The sequence below is a fragment of the Microplitis demolitor genome, chromosome 6 (assembly GCF_026212275.2).
Source record: "Microplitis demolitor isolate Queensland-Clemson2020A chromosome 6, iyMicDemo2.1a, whole genome shotgun sequence".
NCBI classification, from domain to species: domain Eukaryota; kingdom Metazoa; phylum Arthropoda; class Insecta; order Hymenoptera; family Braconidae; genus Microplitis; species Microplitis demolitor.
In genome coordinates, this window is record NC_068550.1 from 3,654,094 (window position 1) to 3,677,653 (window position 23,560).

A 23,560-nucleotide genomic window follows, 5' to 3' on the forward strand; every position below is an offset into this window, starting at 1 on the left:
AATAAAATTTCAGTTATTACCCAAGACTATAATAATTTTAATGATCTCGTGAATAAAAATAATAAAATAAATACAGTTAATTAATTAAATTAGTTTATTTTATTACAAATATTAAATTTTACTCACACTTAAAAAGTATAATAAATTATTTTGTTTATTTAAATTTAAATTCAAATGTTTAAGTATAATTTTGTAATTATCCAGTAATTAATCAGTTAACAATTTTATTTTAATTATTTTAAAAAAGTAAATACTTTTATTTGTTTATATTTTAAATAAAATTATATATTTATATAAACTTAAAATATTGAACTGAAATCTAAAAAAAAATTTATTTTTATCAAATTTATAAAACTAATTCAAATTTTTAGTTTTTATATTTTTTTTATTCATAAAAAAAGTACCTTTAAAAATTACTCTAAAAAATAATGAAGCCCTCAGAAGTCCATTTGAAACTTTTAAATATTTAAAACAGCAGTTTTTGAAAGTAATTGATGCAGCTTCCAGTAGTATATTTATAATTAAAACCGTAATTGTTATGGTTCAAATAAAACATGAACTATCAAGATCAGTATTTTTCTCGCAATTATCAAAAATTCAAAATCATAATAATAATACTCCTATTTAAAATCCTCATTATTTTACTGACTACTTAATGGTTCGATCATTCGTAATTTCTTTATTTTTTTTTCTGTAATTATTTAAATTGATTTTTTCAATGCAAGAATAAATTGAAAAAATAAATGAGACCCCGTACATCTGCGTAATTACTAGAAATTTTAATTTCAAACTCCACATTAATTTTTAAAATTGAATTTTTAAAAAAATACAATCTAAAACTTTAAAATTTATTTTGTAAAAATGAAATTACTATTGTTAAATTTATATAAATGATCTTGAAACAAAATATTTAATAATTTTTTTAGTTAAAAGTTTTCTTACCATTGCAATGATACTTTTTAACGCAACGCAGTAGCAACAATTACAATAGACGGAATAAAAGTAAAAAAAAAAAGATGAAAAGAGTAAGAAATAAAAAAAAAACTGTTGAAGAATAAAAGTGCACTCTTGAAAATTGTTTTGCAGCAGTAAGAAAGAAATATAAGACAAAGTGGAGGTTCTAATTGAGCGAAAGCATTCTGCAAGTCTCAAGACTGATGAACGTAAAAAAAAATAAGAGCTTGGATATTTAGCAAATGTACCAACCGGATGTAAGTAGCAGAGAAGTAAAGTCCTTAAAAAAAGTTAAATTGAATGAACGAAACAAAGAAAAATTATTAACATTAAGTAAAATATTTGTTTATAAGATGCAAGTTAAGTTAAAATCAAGAGAAAATATATAAAATGAATGTAACCGAGTAATGATAAGATGGAAAAAGATGAAATAGTTTAAGTTAAAGATGATAAGCGCTTGCGCGAGATGAAGAATTTAACTCGCGGATTGGAGAATCGAAAAGCTCCTAGGCAAACTCTGTAGACTGGGGTTTATCGTCGTTGGGGGATGAAACTACCCCTCGGTTTCCAGTAGCTTGCTTGGATACTTGCAAATATTATATATTGCTATACTAAAAGATATAACTTTAGTATGTTCCGACGTCCAGCTAAAAGCTTCAGTTACCTTACGGACATCACCATATTCACCTCACGATATTTATTTATTAATACCATGTAGTTGTTTATCATTTAATCATTTTATCTCCAGTAATTGCTCGGACATATTGTGCCAAATTAAGTGACTTTTATTATTAATAATAATAATAATTATTATTTTTATTTTTTTATCGGCGTGTTTGATGTGGAAGTTGCGTTAAATAAAAATATCCACCCACGATGACAGTGAATTTCCACCCTCTATGGTTTATTATCTTCATGTTGCCGGGTTTCATCTGTCCTGGTGATGCTAAGCAAGGTGAGATATTTATTTATTTATTTTTTATGCTGATGAAAAATTATAGAGGGTAAATATTTTATGAAAAATTGAGTATTTATTTTTTTTGGATGTTTTAATATTTTTTTTATAGACATGTAGACAGAAAATGACATTAACATTAACATTGTCTGCTTTGAACTCGAGTATGTTTATAGGAAAATTAATTATTGGAGAATGTGTGGGTGTAAAAGCTGTATAACAGCAAAAGCAGAAGCAGGAACAGAAGCAGCTGATTAAATCATGCCGTTAAATGACGTTAATGTTATGCATAAAGTATTTTATAAACGTTTCTTTTTTCCTTTAGGTTTATATATTCAAATAATTTTCTATTTATATTCGGCACATGTAATTGTTTATTTATTTTTTTAAATTTAAAAATAGATAAAATGATAAATAATTATTTGAATAGTTGTTGGATTTTTTTAAATTTAAATTACTGAAGTTAAATTGTAAATTCAAAGGAAATTAAGAATATATGAAAAAGCCTCAAGACTCTTATCTGACAAGTTAGTGAAGAGTTAGCAGAACTTGGTGAGCGAAAGGGTCATAGACTCGCTGTAAAGTAAAGACAGGAGATGAAATTTTTAAAAAATAAAATAATGGAATAAAAAAAGAAACATGAGTTTAGAGCCCACATTGTCGAGGACAAGAGCAACTTGCGCTTAATTGGATTCAAACTTTCTCTTTAGTTATTATATCAGTTTTTTAAATCTTTTTGTTTTTGATAATTATTTTATTTTGGCAAAATTATAATTACATAAATATCAGCAAATATTTTTATTATGGAAACTACAAATAATTTTAAAAAATTTTTTTATAGATGATTCGAATAATTTGGATTGTAAATTAGAAGGATTACATCCTTTTCTCATAATTACATATAAAAATGTAACAATATCAGTAAGTATATTATAAATATGTGATAATATTGCATGTAAATATAAATAAATATGATAATTTATGAACAAAGTGATGAAGGAAATAGAGAATAACAAAGTTATCTTCTAACATATAATACATTTTGATGACATGATACGATATGTCTTTTAGGCAGACAAGATTAGAATTCCACATAGCGAACGTGTCATAGTGAGATGTCGAGAACTAGGGAGGTACAAACTTGTCGGTGATCCTTTTCTCCAATGTCGGAATGGAGAATGGAATAATAAGCCACCTTCTTGTTTACCAACAACTTCCATCTCTAATTACAGCGGTAATTACTCTTCATATTCATTTCATACATTTACTTTTATTTTATTCACCTCTGTCACCGTTATTGTTCGTGTCTCGTTATTGCCGTCATATATCATTTTTCCCATACACGTCATTTTTCTTTTTATTTCATTTCATTTAATTTCGCTTCTTTTTTCTTTTTTATCAAGTGAAAGTATTTGTGTTTAAGAGCTGCGAGAAAGTATCAGTGAGAGTAACGACTACCCTTGTCTGTTTTAATTCCCAAAAGTATTGCGGCAGGCGGGAAAACGAAAAACGTCTGTACTAATATACAAGGGGAGTTGATACTGCCGGCTTCTATTCGTACATTCACTTTCTAAGCACGTATACTACCTTTCGTATACCTATTCTTTTTTTTTTTACGTCTTCCTTATCATCATATCGCATATATACTGACAGGATAGGATATGGCAAGAAATTTTCGAAATAAAATTTATTTGTTTACATTTTTATAATTTTTTATTTGCATTAAATTTAAAATTTAATTTTTTTTAAACAAAATTACAACTTGTAGGATTCTCCATTCAAAATTTAATCTTTATTCCCATATATTATTTTTTTTTTATTAAATATTTTGTTCGAAATATTATTTTGAGTAACGTAAAAAAATATTTTAAGTCACAGTATGTAACATACAGTTACTAGAAAAAAGTAAACGTAGATCGAATTTTATGACCTCTTGGGTCGACGATAAATTGGGGCCCAAGTTCTGAGCAACTGCATATGCAAGGCAATATGTTTTTCTTCATATTGCACTCATATATATGTTTTGAACTCACACATATATAGTTTAGAAATAGGGGAGAGACTATTAGCCTCGCTGTTAAAAAATATTAATACCATTGTAGCCTTGGGTTAAAATAAGTAATAGCAAGTAGTTTAGTGACGTCAAAGGTATTGTAAGCAGTGCAGATATGTACATATATTTTTCTACTTCAATGACAGATCCTTGTAAAAATTCAGTATACTTACGCTTCGAAAATTCAAAAATTTATTATGTGTTATTCTTCATAAATACAAAAAAATTTCTGACACTTTTTTTTCTCTACATAAATAAATGATAATTTAAAATAATTAATTTGCAAAAATAAATTAAAGCTGAAGTATTTAAATTAAAGATTCTAGATTTTATCTGAAGAAAAAGTTCGTTCGAAAATTGGCGGTTTTATTTTTTTAAATGAAATTTGAATTTAGCGGGAAGTGAAAAATTTTTTCAACTTCCATTTCACCCGGATCTATCTAATATAAACATATTACTGGCACTGACCAACATAACTTTTTCCGATTAAATTTCTACAACTCAATTATTGCCATATATGATTTTATTTTAAATAAATGATGTAAAAATATTTTGTAAGACTAAATAAATAACTAGACTCAGCAACATAACTTGATAAATTCAATTTCTTCTTTTTTCAATTAATCTTTATAAGTTTTGTAAGTGACTTATGGAATAAAAGTTTTTTTGGATTAACAAGTTATCAATGTTATTTATTTGATTGATTTAAATTTAGTTATTGGAGTCACTGAACAAACAAATAAATAAATAAGAGAAAAATATTATTTTTAGTATTCATCAGGTTTTTATATCGTCTGAGTCTACTTTACATTTTACAAAACACAGGCAGATTATATATATACATATTTTTCATGCTGTTAAAATTTTCAATTTATTTTAACGAGAACTTTTCAATATTCCTCCTACGATTCTTTATAAAAAAAATACTAAAATAATCATTTTTTTATTCATGAGTAACATTACATGTCAGGGATGAAGTTTTAATAAAAAAAAAATGCTGTGACAAAAAAGAAACAAAATAAGAGTAAAAAAACAATTTTTTTTTGCTATGAAAAAGGGTTACAGGAGAATAGTGAAAAGAATCACGAAATAACTAAACGACGCACTGAGGGTGCAGAGAAACATCTGGCTGTTATTTAGCCACGAAATTGCATGCGTGAGTTGGAACAAAAAATCTCCTTTTCTTTGTCATAAATAATAAAGAAACCAGTTCAAGATAATTTGAATGTCCGCTGAATGCTAGTTACCCAGACATTTTAATTTAAAAATAAAAATATTTAAATCCCACCGCTGAAATTTAAAAAAAAATCGTTTGTATAAACTAGAGATTATTATTTTTTTACAGAAAATGCGCCACCAACAATTTTATTCGGATTACCAACAGGATCAGCGGCTATTGAACCTTCTGGAGCGTTAGCTGTCTTCCCAGGAAGTATTTTACATCTCGAGTGTTTATTTGCCAGACATATGGGTAACCCAGAATGGACGTGGACGTCGACATTTCGTCAATATCTCACGGGTAAGTTTTTCAAAATTTTATTTATTACTTTTATATTAAAAAGTAGTAGGGTACTTGCAGAGTAAAATATATAATGCAGCCAGAGTACATTACAGTATAATTTAAACCCATGGAAAAAATAAAAACATTCTTGCAATCATTTATTATTTAGCTTTCATGCATTCAAATAATTTTAAATTGTGAGCTGAAAAAGTTTAGCAACAAGTTTTCTTAAAAATTTTATTTAACATTTAAAATTTTAATCTAACGATCACTAAAAAAATATCATTACATTTTACATGTTGGCCTAAAAAAATTTACTGGAGCAAGTAAACATTTTTTTGCGCCAAGAAATAATTTTTTTTGTGTATGCATTCATTTATTTATTTATTTAAATTTTTAAAAGAAAAAAATTTTGCTATAAAAATCTACTGTCTGAGTAAAATGTTAAAGTTTAGCTTACAAAGGATATCAAGTCTTTGATGAGACAGTTTGTCATTAGGTTATTAAGCAGCTTTAGTTCATTCAATAATTCTCTATGAAAGTGTATTGCGTCCATTTGATCAGCTGACATGAGCAATAAATTAGCTTACGATGCAAGAAGCTTAATTTACTTGATGGCATAGAGTAAAGAATAAAAATAAATAATGAGAGCTGCTTTGATGATTTTTTGTTCATGTCTGTCTATTTATTTTTTAATGATCTGCTGCTGTTTCTGCAGGTAATCAGTTTTTTTTTATTATTGACTCATATTCGCGTTTTAAAAATACGTACGAGTTATTAGATCTTTCAAAACAACAAAATATGTTTTTATAATGAAGTTTTAAAAACTTTGAAGTTTGAATTTCATTGGTCTAGGGTAGAAGTTCCATTTGTGGCTACTGATCCATTTTTTGACATTTGATACTTTATTATAATTAATGAAAACGTATAAAAAAATTGCACTGTAATATTTTGATAAAAGTATCTCTGAAGACATTTTAAAAATTAAATGTCATTGCGTGTTTAGCAAATTATTTTATTTGAGTTTTTAAAATGTCCGAAATCGGTACCTCTACCCTATACTTTAAAAAATTACAGGCTGGGCTATCGCAGCATCTGAAAAAGATTGGAAGTACAGATTGTCGATATACTACGTTAAAAATCAAGACTCTGGAGTTTATACATGTTCAACACCAAAAGGTTTGACTAATTCAATTCGCATACACGTTATAGGTAAATTTTATTTATTTAAATTCAATATTCAAACAAGTTACCAAAGTTTTATTTTTTCTCTTTGATTTATTGATTATTTTTTAGATTTACATTGCCCTACATTGACAGTCGCTCCACCAACCATCGGAAGAATTCAAGGAACGAGGATGGGACATAAAGCGGAATTCGGATGTCCAGATGGTTACAAACTCGAAGGATCCCGACGTTTAAATTGTCAATATAATGGTCAGTAACATTATTATATATCAAGTCGACTATCCGTCAGAATCCCGGGCTAGGGGACGTCAGGGAAATTTTTCAGTTTTTCCACCCGTGCGTTTTTATCCTCTACTATCTGTTACAAGCCGCATACACTAAATTTTCATTTTTAATTTCATTTTCTTATTCCCCCTTTATAATTTTGACAATTAACGGGCTGTCTATTAGAAACAAATGCGTGGTTAAGTGGGGGAAGTTGGAACATTTAAATAACAGGCAAGTAAACAAAAACAATAACAAACTACCATTAACATACGACGTTTTGTCTTTTATTTATTGAGACTATCAAGCAGCTGATAATTTATACTGATAACAAACGTACACTTAATTTAATTAAACACTTACTTACTTTTAAATACCAAAGTTTACTGATAAGAATTTAACGTCAATAAATAAAAGACGAAGCGTCGCATATTTATGATAATTTTTTTTTGTTTGCTTATCCGTAATCGTTAACGATAAATATTTAGACGTCAAATTGATGGCTAACGAGTATCAATAATTGTAATTGCGCGGGAAAAAAATCAAAGTAATCTTGTTTTCTTTTTTTATTTGTTACTGTATATAATAGAAAATTGATTGAAAATTATAGGAAGATGGTCAAGTGAAGTTCCACGTTGCGATCCGATACTTTGCCCGCAAATTAATATAACGAACCCCAGACTCCAATTATTGGAGTACAATAATACCGTTGGAGGGAGAGCATCTTTTGATTGTATGTGGGGTAATAATCTCATTGGTGAACCGACAATTATTTGCAGAGATGACGGCAGGTGGAGCGCACCCCCACCTCATTGTTTACGTAAGAAATTAATTAAACTAATATTACATCAGTAGTTAATTTAAAATGTAATTATAATTATTAAATAAAGTTAATTGTTTTTTTTTTATTTAATTAGAAATAATTTGCCGTCTGCCCTCAATGCCGAAGAATGGAAAAGTTATAGAAGATCGATTAACAAATTCAGGGAAGAAACGTGTTCGTGTAAAGAAAGTAGGATCTCTTTTGAGGTTCGCGTGTCTCCCGAGTCATCAACTGATTGGTGAAGCATCAATTATCTGCATGGAAAACGGAACGTGGTCACACGATCCGCCTCAATGTAACTTTTTACTTAATACTAACTTTGATCAATCTCAAGACTTTTGCGCTAAAGAAATCTTTAATCAACTCGTAATCAACTAATTCAACTGATGATCTATTCAGATAAATTCATTTTTTATTTATTTTCAGATATATATATTTAATAACAAACTAGCAGCTCATTCATTACGTGACTGAGCTAAGAACATTTTATATTTTTTTAATTAAATTTTTTATTTAATTACAAACTAACTAATCATGAGATTAAAGAACAAAAATACTTGATTACGTCATGAAATTTTTTAGTTATTCATTTTCTAAGTATTTATTTTTTGTTAATGTTGACGTCTATTTTATTCAGTATTGATTTTAAAAATATTTTTAAATTTAAATATTTTCCCGGGAAAATAAAACGTCAGTAATTAACTGCAAAATTTACTTAATAATAATTTAAAATATTTAATTAAAATTACAGGTGAAGTAAGATGTCCTTATCCAGGCGATCCACCTCATGGAAAAATAGCTCCATTGAAATTTTGGTACAAACCTGAAGATACTATTCAAGTAACTTGTTCACCTGGATATGTAACACCTCTTGAACCAGTTAAAAGGCCTACATGCCGAGAAAATGGGATGTGGAGTGGACCACCACCACCTTGCCGGTCTTATCGTGATGTATGAAAAGTAAAAATATAAATTTTTTTATCATGACATGACAAGATAAAATTAAATCTCAAGATAAAAGTAAATCACTTTGCCGTTGCGGCATAAATTTATCAAAAAATTTAAACATTTAAATTAAAATACTATAAAAAAAAAGAAAATGTTTTACACAAAAAAAACAAATGATAATAATTAAGGGATTCAAATGTTTTTATTTGTATTAATCTTCCCATTAAAAGTTTTTTTTAAATGTAAGTACCCACAAGTAATCAGTTATTTATTAATAATAATGTACGTACATTTATTTTATTTAAATTAAAAAAATTTCCCGCGCAATTTTAAAATATTTGAATTCGGCTGAATTTAAAAATGTCCTGACACAAATATAACTGAAGTTGTTTATAAATAATTGATTACTGTAAACACTTGTAATAACTTTTTTTTAAGTAGATTAAATATTGTAAAATATATAAAGTTTAATTAAAAAATTTTCTTGTACTTAGATGTTTATCTTTATTTTTATTTTATGTGTTAGACTTTTGTTTCTCTTATAGCCTAGTCTACAAAGAGACGTAGTTCTGTTCCTTGTATTTACACTGTGAGATTAATTAAAGTCACTTGTCCTACCGGATCCTCTCTCAAGTTAAAATATATCAAGTCAACCCTCGTCGGCTTTGTGTAAATACAACTACGGCTTGATTTAGCCGCCGCTCCAACTGTTAAAATATCATTTAGTATTGTCGATACAGAACTAAATATTTTATTACGTTATATTTGTTAAAAGGTAAAACGGTGGGACTTTAATTTATAAGATAAATGTTTATTTTATTGTCAATTATTATTTTTGTTAATTAAATATTTTATCGTACATCGTTACTTATTTACTTGGACAAATTTAATTTATAATTTTAAATGTTTTCATTCATAATAAGTGACATTTATCAAGTAGATTTTAATGTAAAAAAAAATAAGTAAACTATTAATCACCCGAGTAAAAATATTTGGCCGAAATCGTAGAATTTCATTCAAAGAAACCTAAACTTGACCGAAATCGCGCTGAAGCTATGGAATTTTATTGAAAAAGATTGGAAGTTAACCGAAAATACCCCGAAATTATTGAATTTTATTCAAAGAGATTTAAATGTAGCTGAAATTTCGCTGTAGCTGTAGAATTTTATAGAAAAAGATTGAAAGTTGGCTGAAAATACGCCGAAAAAGCTAAATTAGGCCGAATCATGCCGAAATTATAGCATTTTATTCAAAGAGACTTAAATTTGGCTGAAACTTCGCTGAAGCTGTAGAATTTTATTAGAAAGGGTCGAAAGTTTGCCGAAATTTTATTATATTTTAATAGACAGACCGGAAATTGACCGATGAATTAAATCAGTCTATTTTCGGTTTTTTTTTCGGCCATTTTTCGGTCTAGTTAGTTTTTAACCCTGTATTAACTACCCGGGGTTTTTTTCTGCCGAGAAAAAATTTTATTATTATTTCGGCTTGAAATTCTTTTACCTGAGTAAAACTTTTAAATGTTTAAAAGAAAATAACTAAAATTTTTTTATTATCATTTCTTTTTTTTTATTTATATTTGTAATTTATTATTTTCTGTACCTGAATGTACACTCAAAGTGATCAAGAATCGGTCGTCCGTACCAATGGAAACTTTCAATAGTACTTGAAGATAAAATATGAAAAAAAAAAAAAAAAAAAAAAAAAATAAACTGAAGCGCAAAAGTTAAAAAAGAAAAGCAAAGTATAAAAAAAAAAATTTGAATATGATCGAAGAGAAATGTCTCTTCAGGCGACACTCAAAAAGAAATCGCACATTTTTTTAACATTCTATATCTTTCATAAGTTACTGACAAAAGAGACAGTAAGAAAATGGAGATTGATGTCGACGTAAAGTTTTACGTAGCTCAAGATAAAATGTTGAAACTTTTTTTTTTTATTTATTCCCGTTAATGAAAGGAACAAAAGTCCGAACAAAGAACAAACATAATGAAGAATAAAGGTGTTACCTTACGGATTACTGTGTACAAGATTTTCTAATATAAAAGTCTTCATTAAACTATTTCTTCTATTCAAGTATCCGAAACTAAAGCTTTTTTTATACTATAGCTCTATATATTCTTTAGTTATCCGCTGCCATATCTTTTCTTAGCCCTTATATTGGAGTAGTTCACAGTATTGCCCACCGGGGAAACTCCGTAAGACCATTACGAGATCTGGAGACTTGATTACTTCCTTTTCTCTATCGCTTCTTTCTTACTTACTTACTTAGTTTCTTTTTTTTAGATAAAAAAAAAATTATTATTTTATATTTTTATCTTTATTATTTTTCTTATCTCTCAACAGTTTTTAAATCAAATCTTATAAACATCACTTTTATTAAACAACTTTTGTTAAATTTAGATGAAAATTTGAATTTGTTATTTGCAGAGATGGCGGGTAAAATTATGACTTTGAGATAAATCTCATATATTAATACACACAGATCAATATATACAAACAGATAGTAAAGTAGATGAGTGTTACGTGATATATTTATGTGGATAAATGGAAATTTAAGGTTTAATGCACATAGTTTATGGGTTATCGCGTTTTATCCCTCTGGTCATATCGACACTACTCAGCGTTGAATAAAGTAAATATATTTTCCCTATTGCTACACGCGATTTAAATATCCTCGGGTTATTTTATAAAACTTTGTGTGCTTACTTAGATTTTAAATTAATTTTAAATGTTTATTTTATTTAATGGATTTAAGTTTTAAATTTAATTATTAATGTTTTGTATTTTTGAGTTTTAATTAAAACTTGACATCAAATAATAATTTATTTGTTAATAAAATTTTTTTTAATTACTATTTTAACAATAAAAATATTTGAATTTAAATGCACGTATTGTTAAATATTATAGACAGTAGTAATTAAAAAGCAAGAGAAGAATCTCATTAAATTGAAAGCTCGTATTTATTATTATTATTATTATTATTTAAATTACAAAAAAAAAAAAAAAAAAAAAAAAAAAAAAAAAAAGAAGTATAAAAATGAATAAAATCCCTTGAGAATTTATTGAGGTATAAAAAATATTGTAGCACATAAAAATTCAGTGGTTATGACATTTTGGTATTGACATTTAAGTTAAATAAAAAATAAAACTGCATAAAATCGATTTTGAAATTAAGTAAAAATAGAGATGAATAAAAAAATAAATCCAAATTATTAACGAGTATTTGAATAATTAAATAATAGAAGTAGGTCATGATAATAATGACTATGAATTTTTAAAGAGCAGCATTGTCTAGACTATTTAAAATTTATATCTACGTCTTTCAGTAGAATCAATAGTAGTTAGGTCAGACGAATTTCCGCGTAACGAGGACAGTAACGAGAATAACGGTATCAAGACCCCAATTAAACTCGCATTTCAATCGAGCCATCCAATCAGCCTGCTTCTCATTTTGTTCCTTTAGTATTATATACACATGTATATATGTGTATCTATAGATCCATATAAATTTTACCCTGTCGTTATACTCGATACGATGCATCGCCTGGAGGATTCAATACTAGAGCTCACATTAAAGAGCCTGTCTGTCTCAACTCGCGATACAAATGTCAGATCGATCAATCGGCTTACTCTTATACTTTTGTTCTTATTCTTCATTTTGTAAATCTCTTTTCAAAGACGTGAATTTTTCATCTCTGCTATACAAATAAAAGAATGTCAATATTTCATTTGACTTTTTTTTTTACTATAATTACTTGGCATTATTTATTAATTATTTAATTAATTTTTTTGATACTTTTAAATGTATAATTTGTAACATAAAAAATGAATAAAAAAATTTTGAGTGTACGTGAGTATAAAATTCATGGAATAAAAGACAGCAGATGGACTATCAAAGATAAAATTTATCAGTATAAAGGAGCGATAAAATTGTATGGTAAATATTAATTAACCTAAATAAATATATAAGTTTATTTATTTAAAGGAATTCTTGGAAAATACCCCCCTCTCTCTCCATCCTTAAAATAATATGTTTTATTATTGCAGGAAAGCAAAAAAAAATAAAAGCTATTGAGGCAGCGAGACAACGTAAAAAATTATCGAAAGAAATAAAAATTCTGCGAGATGAAATTAGAGAGTACAGAGAAATCCTCAAAGAAGTGAAAAGTGGTGATCGAAGACGCATGCACCAAGTGTTACAGAATGACAAAAATCTTCAGTTGGCTTATCAAGACCGGGACCCAACCGTAGGAAATATTTCGTACGCTTTCGATGTCTTTAATTTCCAGCTATCGGTAGTTTAAGTTATTATTTTTTTTTAATTTTGAATTCAGGTCGTCTACGGCGCGATTAATCAGGACTTTAGTTTACGACGTAAACAACTGGATGAGTTGTTATACTTTAAGAAGATTAAAATAAAAGAATTTTTTGATCTTAAGGTATTGATAAATAATTTATTTATTTAATTATTAATAATTAATACGAGTTTATCAATTTAAAAAATAATTAAAATTATAAAATCTATGAATTTAAATATATTCAGACAAGGTCTTAGACAAACTCGTACTGTAAATGTACCAATTATAGACAAGCAATACTGTCGTAAATTTGAATTATTAAATACAGTAAATAAATACTCTGAAAATCTCAGCTATTTGGCAAATTCTGTTTCTTAAATTTTAATGTTAATTAAATAGCACATAGTTAAAAAATTCATCAGTTTTTCAAAAACCTATTGACCAAGTCACTGAAAATTTTGTTCGACAAAAAATGAATGACAGACTGATCTAAACTCGCCAAATTAAAAATAATTTATTTAATTATATAATAATACAATTTGATATTAGTTAGAATGGACATTTTTAATGAATGAATATGAAGAACAAAACCGTCTGAGAGAACCAGATCGTCATCAACAAAAATTAGCGGCGCTCTATCAAAAGTATGTCGCTAATAGAAATTATGCTGAATCAATTCGTACGACTTACTTAGCGATGGTTAAAATATTAAAAAAGGTTTAATAAAAAAACTATATATATTATTTAAATGAGTTTGAAAATTAATTGGTAAAATTTAATGAACTAGGATACAGTTTACTTCAATGCAATAATAGAAGCTTTAAAAGAAGATAAAATGGAACAATGCAAAGTACTACTTCGTGGAATATTTATGGGTCAGTTAGCAGCTGAAGAGCTGGATGATACTCGAGAGAAATATAAAAGAATGGCTCGTGATGTTTGGAAAAATATGAAGGAGAGAGAAAGAACATTAAATATTGTACGCAGTAGGGTTGATGATCTCCGGTCTGATATACGAGAACTTGTACAAGTTGAGGTTTCTCTACTCAATTATTGAAAACTTTCATTTTTATTTTAATATTAATTTTATATTGATACTTCAAATAAATATGATAGAGTAATCCAGAATTAATGGCAATGACTAGAAAATTGCGAGATGATGATGATGGATTGGAAGAAAATATTAAAATTTTGGAAGAAACTTTTAATAAAGTTAAAGAAATTTTGATGGCGCGATCTTACGATGAATTATTTGACAGGTAATTTAATCAATGATATAATTGAATATTTATGTTAAGTATAAAGTAACGGATTGAGATAAATTTGATTTTTTTAATAGATTTGAAGAACAGGCGAGACAAAAAAAACGTTTACTTAAAAAGTTAGAAAATAATCTTAAAGAACGTGAATTATTATTAAATAAAAAAAATTGCGCGACATTAATTCTTGCTGATTTGAATAATTCACTGATATCAGCTAGTGGGGAATACGACAAGTAAGTTATGGAATAAAATATCTAATAGTTACGTGCTCTGAGATTAATTAATTCAAGTTATAAGAAGAAATTTGATAAAAAAATTTATAAGACTACTGAATTATTTTTAATTATTAAAAATAATAAATTAATGTACGTATTACAATAGATATAAAACTGATAAAAGGGAAATGTTGGAAGAAATAAAAACGTCAAAAAAGCGGGAAAAAGATTTTGTAAAATTAGAAAAATCACGGAGTGAATTATTAATCAATGTTAAATGTGGGTTACAAAATATGCTTGCAATGATGATTTTTGTAAAACCTGGTCTAGGAGGCAAGAAATCACCGCGTGAAAAAAAACGCGACAAACGTAAAACTTCAGATTTAAGTGACGGTAAAAGTAGTTCGAGAAAACCCAAAAGTCAATTTATCGATAATGCTGAGTATCAATTGGAAAAATTTGACTCTGATGGTAAATTATAAATATTTAAAATTTTTACTCTACTGAAAAATTAATATTTTATTGTAGTTTTAACGCTGCTTAATCAAGTGACCAAGAAAGCTAACATACTTTTTGGACTGTCAAATTTTGAAATGACTCAAGAAGATGAAGAAAAGGCGAAAAATTTATACCAAAGTTACGTAGCTGAGAAAAGGTCAAAAATTTATCAGAATAATCACGCGGCGGAACAAAAAGTAATGACAGTTGAGCACGTGTGTGTGGACTCGTCAGTTATGTCAAGAACTGATGTCAAAAATCAAAGTAAAAATATTATTGAAATGTATTCAAGAGCCGACTAATTATTTTGAAAAAAAATATACAATGTGATAATTTATTAAATTTTTTTATTCAATATAATAATGTACTTACGTATAACTTATTCAATATCATTAATTCTACCCTGTTTTAATTGTTCCTTCACTAATTCCGTCTTCAACCACGACGGCATGTCTTGATCGAAGGCATAAGCTCGTGGGTATTTCAGTGGTCGTTCTGGACCTTTGAAAGGATGTGTTTTTTTTAATTTCTTCAGTAAGAAATCTTTGTTTATGTCTTTAGGATCACGGTAACGGTCCAAATATAAATTGAATGCCTGTTTCAAGGGGAACCATTCTTGAGGGCGAATGTACGGAGCTGGAAAATCGTACTCGAACTTTGGAGATTTCATTTCTGTAATTTATTTTAAATATTTCAAGAATTTTTGTTTAGAATCTAGAGTATTAGTATTTTTATTGGCACATCCAGTTCGTTTAAAAATTTTTTTATTTTATTGGTAAAGAAAATTTTCTTTTATGAAATTTTTAATTCAAAAATATTTACAAAATCATAATAGTGTAGTGTAAAAAATGCAGAGAAATTTTTTTTTAAATGGTAAGTAATTAAAACTATAAATATATAAGTATCAATATAATATAACATTTTAATTTTTGTTAGAACATTGGTCTAAAGACGCTGATATATGTAATCAGCGAAATATTACCAATAAAATAAAAATTTTTGAAAAGGATTGGATGTGTCAATATTCATTACACAGTAAATAGTTATTTCCTCACGAATATATGAAAATCTTTCAAAATTTCTTATTAAAAAATAAGAATTATTATTAAATAACTTACGTAGCGTATTGTGGTAAAAATCTTTCAGACTTTGATCCCATTCAGCTTGAAAAAATGCAATGCTCGCGGGAGTTATAATGTCTTGATATTTACGATAAAAATCCAATGTTTTCCAGTTACGTTTTTCCAACTCTAAACTATTAAATAAAATTAAAAATTCAAAATACCCGCCAAATTTAAAATTATTTAAATAACCAAACGCAACTTACCAAGGCTGTTCTTTTTTGTATTCAGTAAAATCAATTTTTTTATCTTGCTTATAAAGTACGAAAATATATCTACACAATCCCATTCCCATTGGAGGAATAGGTCTCATGTAATCAACCAAAAGATCGCCTTTATCAATATCGTTACCGGGTATATTTCCACTGTAATTAATTTATTCAAGTCAACAAACAATTATTTCTGATATTTAATTAATTAATTAAAACTTACATGAACCAATGACAGTACTCAAGTTCTCTGCTAGTAAAATTAGCATCAGGAGTAGTGAGCAGTAGAGTCCAAAGAGAATCAGGTGCAGCTTCGTAGTTTATTTTTGGCGGTTGTTGAGTTTCTGAAGACTTAATTAAATTTCCTCGATGAACTACTGGAATTATTTCACTACTATTGTACTCGTATTTAATATCCATTGGTAATACTGGATAAAAATACGCGTCTCCAAATAAATCATTATAGACACCGTAATGATCAGATATTGTTTTTATCTGCTGAGGTGCTGATGTTGACCACCAATCTTTTTTAACATCCTCTAGATCGAGTAACACTAGATAAATAAATTAAATTTTTAAATAAAAATTTACTTTGAAGTTTAATTACTAATTATTAATAATTGTATTTAATTAATAACTCACACTCTTTTCTACGCGCTTTCCTTTCCATTTCTGGATTTTTTCTCACTTGTTTGACGTACTCCATATAACCGGCACTAAGTGCCGACCTAGACATTTTTGAGGGTTGAAACCCAATGTCAACTTTAAAGTCAACTTCTGGATCTTTACGATTAAGTTCTATAAAAATTAAATTATTTATTAAAATATTAAAATTATTCTTTAAATTAAACACTCGTAGCTTATAGCAATTAGAGGTTACGATAAAAAAAACTTACCTTCTAATCGTTGTTGAAGATTTTTAGCAACACCAGGTGGTTTTCCACGCATTTTATGTCCATGACGTAATTGTTGGTAATTTATAACAATTAAATCACTTTTTAAATAATTAAAGAGTCTACTAGTCATTTTAAAAAAAAAAAAAACAATTTGATTTTTACCGAAAGACTAGAGATGGTGATTCGAGAATCGACTTATTAGTATCGAATACATTGAACGACACACAATCATAACTGGCATTCATTGTAGCAAAAAAAAGTAACAATAATAATCGTAATTTTGAGTAGACCAGAAGATGGCAGCAGTCGGTAATTTTTGATGGACTTTTTTTTTTATTACAATTTTAAAAAAAACTTTTTTTCCCAAACGATTCGAGGATTTCAAACCTAGTAATAAGCGCGCATGCGCTCAAAACCCCGCCAATGTAATTTAAATTTAAATCGCGGGAAATATTCAAATTTCAGTAAGTCTAACAGATTATTTTTCAGTTTAGAAATTTTACGTGACTGTCATTAGTATAATAATTATTTTAATTATCATTAAATTAAAAAATTTTTAAATAAAAAAATTTAATGAAATCGCTAGCGAAATATAACAATGGCGCAAAAATATTCAAATTAAAAAAACTAAAATAATTTGGTTTTTTATGTTAAAGTTTTATAGAAAAATGATAAAATATTTTCTGTATGTTTATGCTTTTAAAAAAATAATATCAACTTTTTTTTGTTCCTAAGTCGCAATAACCTGCGTTAAAAAATTGCGATAACGATAAATAAAAAAGTAAAGAAATAACATTTAATGCGTTTCTGTGAACTAGTAAACTAATATCGTGAATTGTAATGATATATAACGATAGTAATCATAATAATAATAATAATAATATGATACCAATGATTAATTCCAAACAAGAAAAACCTGTTACGTAGATTTCTTTGAATTTAGTATAAGGAAAAAAGTTGCGAATTTCCATAAAAGTCATTACATATCTTATCAGTTTCCTTCTATCTACTGACATTTATGATGACCACGGCTTTATATATACGAAAATTTAGTTGTATTTAGATGTATATAAGCAACATCTTATATGATACACTTTCGTCGTTTGGCTTCAGCTGAATAGTACAGACATACATAAACAATTATGATGTGGATGTGGATTACGATATTTTTTTCATCTCTTATTATTTACGGTAAATAATTAATTTTATTTTTATTATTCGATTATTACTAATTAGATCTTAATAATTAAAAGAAATTTTTTTTTGTTAAATATTAAAATTATTCCGCAAATGATTATCAATAATTAATTAATGACTGATAATAAAATACAGTAGATTGAGATATTGATAATTAAAAGAAAATAATTATTAATATTCAACTGTGTTGTATTTTTACAAGACGCGTAAAAATTACTTTGTTTATTTTTTATTGTTTTTTTTTAAGCATCATGGTTGGAAATTTATCAGTAAATAAAAAATAAAAAAAAAATTATTAAAATTCTATTATGAAATCATGTGATAATAAATATTGTTTTTAAAACTAACTATTTCCAAATAAAAATTTATTAATTTTATTTTCCATACATTCAAAATTTCAAATAAAATCTACTTTTATTGTTCAATTTAAATTTAATAAATTATTAATAAATGCGTCTTAAAAATTTTAAGTACTGGTTTAATTAATTATTGCAATTAAAAAAAACCACGTACTTGATAAATGTAAAAAAAACAAAACTATTAAAATGTCGTTAATAATAAAAAAAATAAAACCATTAAAAAATTTTTTGATAAAACCTTGAAATTCCGTGGTATTAGTTTGTAATTTATACCCCCTACTCATGAAAACATTTTAATAACAATGACATTTTATGAAAATAATATCCAAGTGATTGTATAAAAAGAGAATATTTGAATGGAATAATATCATATTTGTTTTGCCGACTGTTGCGTCGAGGTTTGTTAAGAAAATAATAAACAATGTCTTGGATATGGATTTTTTTTTCCTCTTATTTTATTTTCTATGGTAATAAATTGTATTAAATTAATAAATAATTAATAATTATTTTGTAATTAAAATAATAAATTAAATTTTTGCAGCGCAAGTAAATAAAGTGGAGGGAAAAAAAGGCTTTGGAGTTGGGGAACAAGACTGGAGTTATGTCGAAGTTCGACCAGGTGCTCATATGTTTTGGTGGCTGTACTACGCAAACCCTCCTAACAAACCAGCCAACTTCAATGCTTTGTCGAAACCATTGGTAATATGGGTCCATGGTGGGCCTGGAGGGTCTGCTGCTGGTTACGGAAACTTTGAAGAAATTGGGCCGTATGACATTTTTGGAGAGTATCGTAACCAGACACTGGTCAATGACTACAATGTCTTGTTTATTGATAACCCAGTTGGTTCAGGCTTCAGTTATGTTGACAATGACTCGGCATATGCTACAAATAATAGACAAGTAGCCAATGATTTACTGGAATGTATTAAAAAATTCTTAGATGCTATTCCAGCATTCAAAAATGTACCGACTTATATCTTTGGAGAATCCTATGGTGCAAAAATGGGAGTAAAATTGGCTTCTATTTGGTACAAAGTAATTATCACAATGAAAAATTCATTTAATTCAGAGTAAGTTGATGAAGTAATTGAATAATTACTTGAATATTTTTTTATTACAGGCGCAAAAGTGCAGAAGTGTCCACAGTAACCTCAAGGGAATCGTCATGGGCTCCCCTTGGATTTCTCCAGTTGATACCGTTCTTTCTTGGCCACAATTTTTATTAAACACGGTAAGTTATTGATTTAATATTAGTATTGGTAGTATATTATCATGTAAACATCAGTAAATTATTTGTTTATAATTTATTCAGGGAATTGTTGACACAGCCGGGTCTAAAAGAATTGAAACGGCTGCAAAAAAAGCTGAAAAAGCCGTGAATGAGAGAAATTGGAAGGCAGCTACTGATGCTGAGGTTGAAACTTTGGATACTATAAGTCTAGTCAGTGATAATATTACGCAATTTAACATTTTGATTGAGAGAAGCTCACATGCAGGAATACAGAATCACACAACTCTATTTCCAAAACCGCCTAAACCAGCAGAGCATTGGTCGCAGTTAGTTACGTTCATGAACACAGACGTTAAACAAGCTCTTGGACTCACAAGAACTTGGCTTATGGACTCAGAAAAAGTTGCCGAAGTTCTTTGGTCAGAGATATTTAAACCTGCGGTCAGAACAGGTATACTATTATATATATTTACGAGATTAAATTATCTCTAGTAAACTAATTTGTATTTTCTGGTTATAATTCGATTTTTTTTTTTTTATAAATTTTAGTGGAAGAATTATTGAACGACACAGATTTGAAAGTGTCTGTTTATGGCGCGCAGCTCGATTTGATTTGCGCTTTGCCTGGTACTGTAAAGTGGGTGGAAAATATGAATTGGAAGCATGATAAAGCTTGGAAAAATTCATCAAGAGTCCCATTCGCCGTCAACAATATTCTCGAGGGATACGTTAAAGCGTACAAAAATTTCAAAATGTATTGGGTCTTCCGCGCGGGTCATTTGGTAAATTTTTCACATACTTTTGTTACACACAAAAATTAAATTTTTATTAAATTAATATTTATTTTAATAGGTGGCCAATGACAATCCGTATGCTGTGACTGCGATCCTCCAAGATCTTACATCTGGCCAATAATGAATTATTTTTTTTTTAAACATAAATAATGACAAATCAATAGAAATTTAAATAATGTATTAATATCAAAAAAATCTGAATAAATTTCTGTCTATTAAATTGTTATTTTTATGGTAGCTAGTTATTTATTCAGAGTGTGAACGCTGTAAAAATTAGCATATATTTGGATTACTGTTATCTTTTCAAACTGAGATAGCGTCATAAATATAGAACATATTGATAAAATTATTATAATTGACCACTTTATGATATGTCTTGAGAGTTGAACTGAGTCAGTAACTGTAATGCCTTGGATTTGGATTACAATATTCATTTCATCTCTTTTCGCGTGCGGTAATAAAATTAATTATTTAAATAAACGAGCAGTGGTATAAATTTCTCAAATTTATTTTTTAATTATAAGTAATTTATACTTTGATATTTGTAGATAAAGTAAATAAAGTGGAAGGCAAAAAAGGCTTTGGCCCTGGGGAACAGAACTGGGGGTATGTGACAGTTCGACCAGGAGCTCATATGTTTTGGTGGCTTTATTATGTCAATCCACCTGACAAACCAACTAATTTTGATCCTTTGTCAAAACCATTAATTATATGGATCCATGGTGGACCCGGTGGCTCTGGAACTGGTTATGGAAACTTTAAACAATTTGGCCCGCTTGATATTCATGGACACTATCGTAATTACACATGGGTCAATGATTACAATGTTCTGTTCATTGATAATCCAGTTGGTTCGGGATTTAGTTACGTTGATAGTTACTCTGACTATGCAAAAAATAATACACAAATAGCTAACGATTTGTTTGAATGTATAAAAAAATTTTTTCAAGTTATTCCAGCGTTTAGAAATATTTTTACTTATATTGCTAGTGAATCTTATGGTGCGAAAATGGGCGCAGAGTTGGCATCTATTTGGTACAAAGTGATTATCCAATTTAAAATTATTCACATAAATTAATTAAATAATTATTAAATTTTTTTTTTATACGCAGGCTCAAAATAGTAAAAGTATACAAAGTGATCTCAAGGGAATTGTTCTAGGGGCACCGTGGATTTCTCCAATTGATTCAATTCTTTCATGGCCGTCATTTTTACTAAATACGGTAAATTATTAATTACAACGATTGTTATTAAGTAAATGTCAATTTAATGCTTATTCAGGGAATTGTCAATACTGCTGGTTATGAGAAAATAAAGGGAGAGACAGAAAAAGTGCGGCAAGCTATAGAGGCAAAAAAGTGGAGGGAAGCTACTGATGCTAAAAACGGGGCGTTGAAAATCGTTAATGAAGTTAGCGATTACATTCCTACGAGCAATATATTAATAGAAAAAAAATCATACGACGGAGTACAAAATTATACGACTAGGTTCCCAAAACCACAAAAACCGGATGAAAACTTGGCTCAGTTAATTCATTTTATGAACAATGATGTTAAAAAAACCTTAGGACTTATTTCCCCTTGGGTTTTAAATCCACCGGAAGTTGTAGAAAATATTTATGAAGATATAATGAAGCCTGTTGTAAATACAGGTAAAAATCTATAATTAATCATTATATTTTTTTGTACTCTAGTAGCTAGAACTTGAGATTATTTATTTTCTAAACTAATGTTTTTTTTTATAAATTCTAGTTGAAGAATTATTGAACGAAACGAATTTGAAAGTTTCCGTTTACGCTGGACAACTAGATTTATTTGTCGCCTTACCCGGTACTGTCAAATGGGTAGAAAATTTGAAGTGGAAGCATGAAGATGCTTGGAAAAGAGCGCCGAGAGTTGCATTTGCTGTTGATAATATTATTGAGGGATACGTCCAAGCATGCGATAAATTGAAAATGTATTGGGTCTTACGGGCGGGACATTTGGTGAATTTTTTTTTGAATTTATAATATCATATAATTGATTATTTTTTAATTTATTGTTTATTTTACCAGGTAGTTGAAGACAATCCATATGCTATCAATGCAATCCTCCAGGAAATGACATCTGTCAAATACAATCCTTAATATTTTTTTTTAATAATAAAAATTCATAAATTAATAAAATATCTATCTAATAAATTATGGTTTAATGTAATTTATTAATTAAAAAAAAAATGATTTTAATTACTATAGCAAATTGTTACCATTTTTTTTGTTCTGTTAAATATTTTATGAGTGCAACAAAGAGAGTTAAATCCAAATATTTAAGTGCAGTTAATATGGATGATGTTTCGCCTTAATCTTAATTATTTTTGTCAAATGTGTAATTAACAAAAGCACCAGACCGTCAAGTTTAAAAAATAAAATTTTTATTTTAGCCGATCCGAACCTGTTCGCGAACAGACGATTACTAATCAGCAATAACTGTTATCAGCTCACTTTTTTGTGGCTTCCTTTTTTCATAAGCAAACAAATACGAGTAATAAATTTACATAAACACATAAATTTATTCGTAATTACTTTGTTAACTCAGTTATCTTTGTATTACAATTATACTTATACAAAGTATAACAATGTCCTAAAGATAAATTTAAAATCATCCATTGTAAATACTTCTACGAAAGTTTATATAATTTTTGACAATCGGCTATAAAACAAAATATTCTTATTACATCAATGCTAACATTGAACCAGTTGTGATATCATAATGTACAGATAAAATGCGTAGGCAGTATTTATATTTCCGTATAA

General features: G+C 27.7%; 5 protein-coding genes across 7 annotated transcripts; 4 read left to right on the forward strand and 1 right to left on the reverse strand.

Moving 5' to 3' along the window:
* The first annotated feature begins 1,336 nt into the window (after nucleotides 1–1,336).
* On the forward strand, nucleotides 1,337–10,276 carry LOC103572654 (locomotion-related protein Hikaru genki). Its single transcript, XM_008551358.2, has 9 exons — nucleotides 1,337–1,909; nucleotides 2,751–2,830; nucleotides 2,981–3,143; nucleotides 5,308–5,481; nucleotides 6,541–6,675; nucleotides 6,760–6,900; nucleotides 7,526–7,735; nucleotides 7,833–8,033; nucleotides 8,490–10,276. The coding sequence occupies exons 1-9, from the start codon at nucleotides 1,831–1,833 to the stop codon at nucleotides 8,693–8,695; spliced, it is 1,389 nt and encodes a 462-aa protein (XP_008549580.1). The 5' UTR covers nucleotides 1,337–1,830; the 3' UTR covers nucleotides 8,696–10,276.
* LOC103572644 (39S ribosomal protein L38, mitochondrial) lies at nucleotides 8,589–17,403 on the reverse strand. 3 transcript variants are annotated; one of them, XR_549104.1, is made up of 8 exons: nucleotides 17,189–17,403; nucleotides 16,935–17,090; nucleotides 16,516–16,846; nucleotides 16,290–16,448; nucleotides 16,081–16,217; nucleotides 15,335–15,634; nucleotides 10,289–10,351; nucleotides 8,591–8,678 (listed from the first exon to the last, which is right to left on the reverse strand). XR_549104.1 is itself a non-coding variant. In XM_008551333.1 (7 exons), the coding sequence occupies exons 1-6, from the start codon at nucleotides 17,316–17,318 to the stop codon at nucleotides 15,342–15,344; spliced, it is 1,206 nt and encodes a 401-aa protein (XP_008549555.1). In that variant the 5' UTR covers nucleotides 17,319–17,403; the 3' UTR covers nucleotides 8,589–8,678; nucleotides 15,335–15,341. The 3 variants fall into 3 exon arrangements, 2 of the variants coding, with proteins under 2 accessions (XP_008549555.1, XP_008549569.1); XM_008551333.1 differs by lacking the exon at nucleotides 10,289–10,351 and having other exon boundaries at nucleotides 8,589–8,678; XM_008551347.2 differs by lacking the exons at nucleotides 8,591–8,678; nucleotides 10,289–10,351 and having other exon boundaries at nucleotides 15,293–15,634.
* Nucleotides 12,450–15,344, forward strand: LOC103574011 (uncharacterized). The gene is made up of 9 exons (XM_053740017.1): nucleotides 12,450–12,626; nucleotides 12,758–12,936; nucleotides 13,024–13,143; nucleotides 13,537–13,704; nucleotides 13,775–14,023; nucleotides 14,104–14,246; nucleotides 14,327–14,482; nucleotides 14,619–14,940; nucleotides 14,986–15,344. The coding sequence occupies exons 1-9, from the start codon at nucleotides 12,515–12,517 to the stop codon at nucleotides 15,262–15,264; spliced, it is 1,728 nt and encodes a 575-aa protein (XP_053595992.1). The 5' UTR covers nucleotides 12,450–12,514; the 3' UTR covers nucleotides 15,265–15,344.
* Nucleotides 17,404–19,100: 1,697 nt separating the features above from the next.
* Nucleotides 19,101–20,995, forward strand: LOC103572670 (retinoid-inducible serine carboxypeptidase). The gene is made up of 6 exons (XM_008551391.2): nucleotides 19,101–19,211; nucleotides 19,286–19,779; nucleotides 19,865–19,975; nucleotides 20,057–20,426; nucleotides 20,525–20,757; nucleotides 20,828–20,995. Exons 1-6 carry the CDS (start codon nucleotides 19,166–19,168, stop codon nucleotides 20,888–20,890), a joined length of 1,317 nt encoding a protein of 438 aa, XP_008549613.1. The 5' UTR covers nucleotides 19,101–19,165; the 3' UTR covers nucleotides 20,891–20,995.
* An 87-nt stretch (nucleotides 20,996–21,082) lies between these two features.
* On the forward strand, nucleotides 21,083–22,979 carry LOC103572662 (retinoid-inducible serine carboxypeptidase). Its single transcript, XM_008551372.3, has 6 exons — nucleotides 21,083–21,223; nucleotides 21,318–21,811; nucleotides 21,882–21,992; nucleotides 22,051–22,420; nucleotides 22,521–22,753; nucleotides 22,823–22,979. Exons 1-6 carry the CDS (start codon nucleotides 21,175–21,177, stop codon nucleotides 22,892–22,894), a joined length of 1,329 nt encoding a protein of 442 aa, XP_008549594.1. The 5' UTR covers nucleotides 21,083–21,174; the 3' UTR covers nucleotides 22,895–22,979.
* Nucleotides 22,980–23,560: the final 581 nt, after the last annotated feature.

What these genes read in the sequence shown, in the direction of transcription:
- LOC103572654 (XM_008551358.2), top strand. Translation starts at nt 1,831, where the DNA reads ATGACAGTGAATTTCCACCCTCTATGGTTTATTATCTTCATGTTGCCG. An exon ending in ATAAAAATGTAACAATATCA is followed by an intron (nt 2,831 to 2,980) that starts GTAAGTATATTA and finishes TATGTCTTTTAG; the next exon opens with GCAGACAAGATTAGAATTCC. An exon ending in TTTAAATTGTCAATATAATG is followed by an intron (nt 6,901 to 7,525) that starts GTCAGTAACATT and finishes TGAAAATTATAG; the next exon opens with GAAGATGGTCAAGTGAAGTT.
- LOC103574011 (XM_053740017.1), top strand. Translation starts at nt 12,515, where the DNA reads ATGAATAAAAAAATTTTGAGTGTACGTGAGTATAAAATTCATGGAATA. An exon ending in GAGAACTTGTACAAGTTGAG is followed by an intron (nt 14,024 to 14,103) that starts GTTTCTCTACTC and finishes TAAATATGATAG; the next exon opens with AGTAATCCAGAATTAATGGC. An exon ending in AATTTGACTCTGATGGTAAA is followed by an intron (nt 14,941 to 14,985) that starts TTATAAATATTT and finishes AATTAATATTTT; the next exon opens with ATTGTAGTTTTAACGCTGCT.
- LOC103572644 (XM_008551333.1), bottom strand. Translation starts at nt 17,318, where the DNA reads ATGACTAGTAGACTCTTTAATTATTTAAAAAGTGATTTAATTGTTATA. An exon ending in GAAAGCGCGTAGAAAAGAGT is followed by an intron (nt 16,847 to 16,934) that starts GTGAGTTATTAA and finishes TTATTTATCTAG; the next exon opens with TGTTACTCGATCTAGAGGAT. An exon ending in TTTTTACCACAATACGCTAC is followed by an intron (nt 15,635 to 16,080) that starts GTAAGTTATTTA and finishes AATAAATTACAG; the next exon opens with AAATGAAATCTCCAAAGTTC.
- LOC103572670 (XM_008551391.2), top strand. Translation starts at nt 19,166, where the DNA reads ATGTCTTGGATATGGATTTTTTTTTCCTCTTATTTTATTTTCTATG. An exon ending in TGGCTTCTATTTGGTACAAA is followed by an intron (nt 19,780 to 19,864) that starts GTAATTATCACA and finishes TTTTTATTACAG; the next exon opens with GCGCAAAAGTGCAGAAGTGT. An exon ending in TCTTCCGCGCGGGTCATTTG is followed by an intron (nt 20,758 to 20,827) that starts GTAAATTTTTCA and finishes TTATTTTAATAG; the next exon opens with GTGGCCAATGACAATCCGTA.
- LOC103572662 (XM_008551372.3), top strand. Translation starts at nt 21,175, where the DNA reads ATGCCTTGGATTTGGATTACAATATTCATTTCATCTCTTTTCGCGTGC. An exon ending in CGTCATTTTTACTAAATACG is followed by an intron (nt 21,993 to 22,050) that starts GTAAATTATTAA and finishes ATGCTTATTCAG; the next exon opens with GGAATTGTCAATACTGCTGG. An exon ending in GAAGCCTGTTGTAAATACAG is followed by an intron (nt 22,421 to 22,520) that starts GTAAAAATCTAT and finishes TATAAATTCTAG; the next exon opens with TTGAAGAATTATTGAACGAA.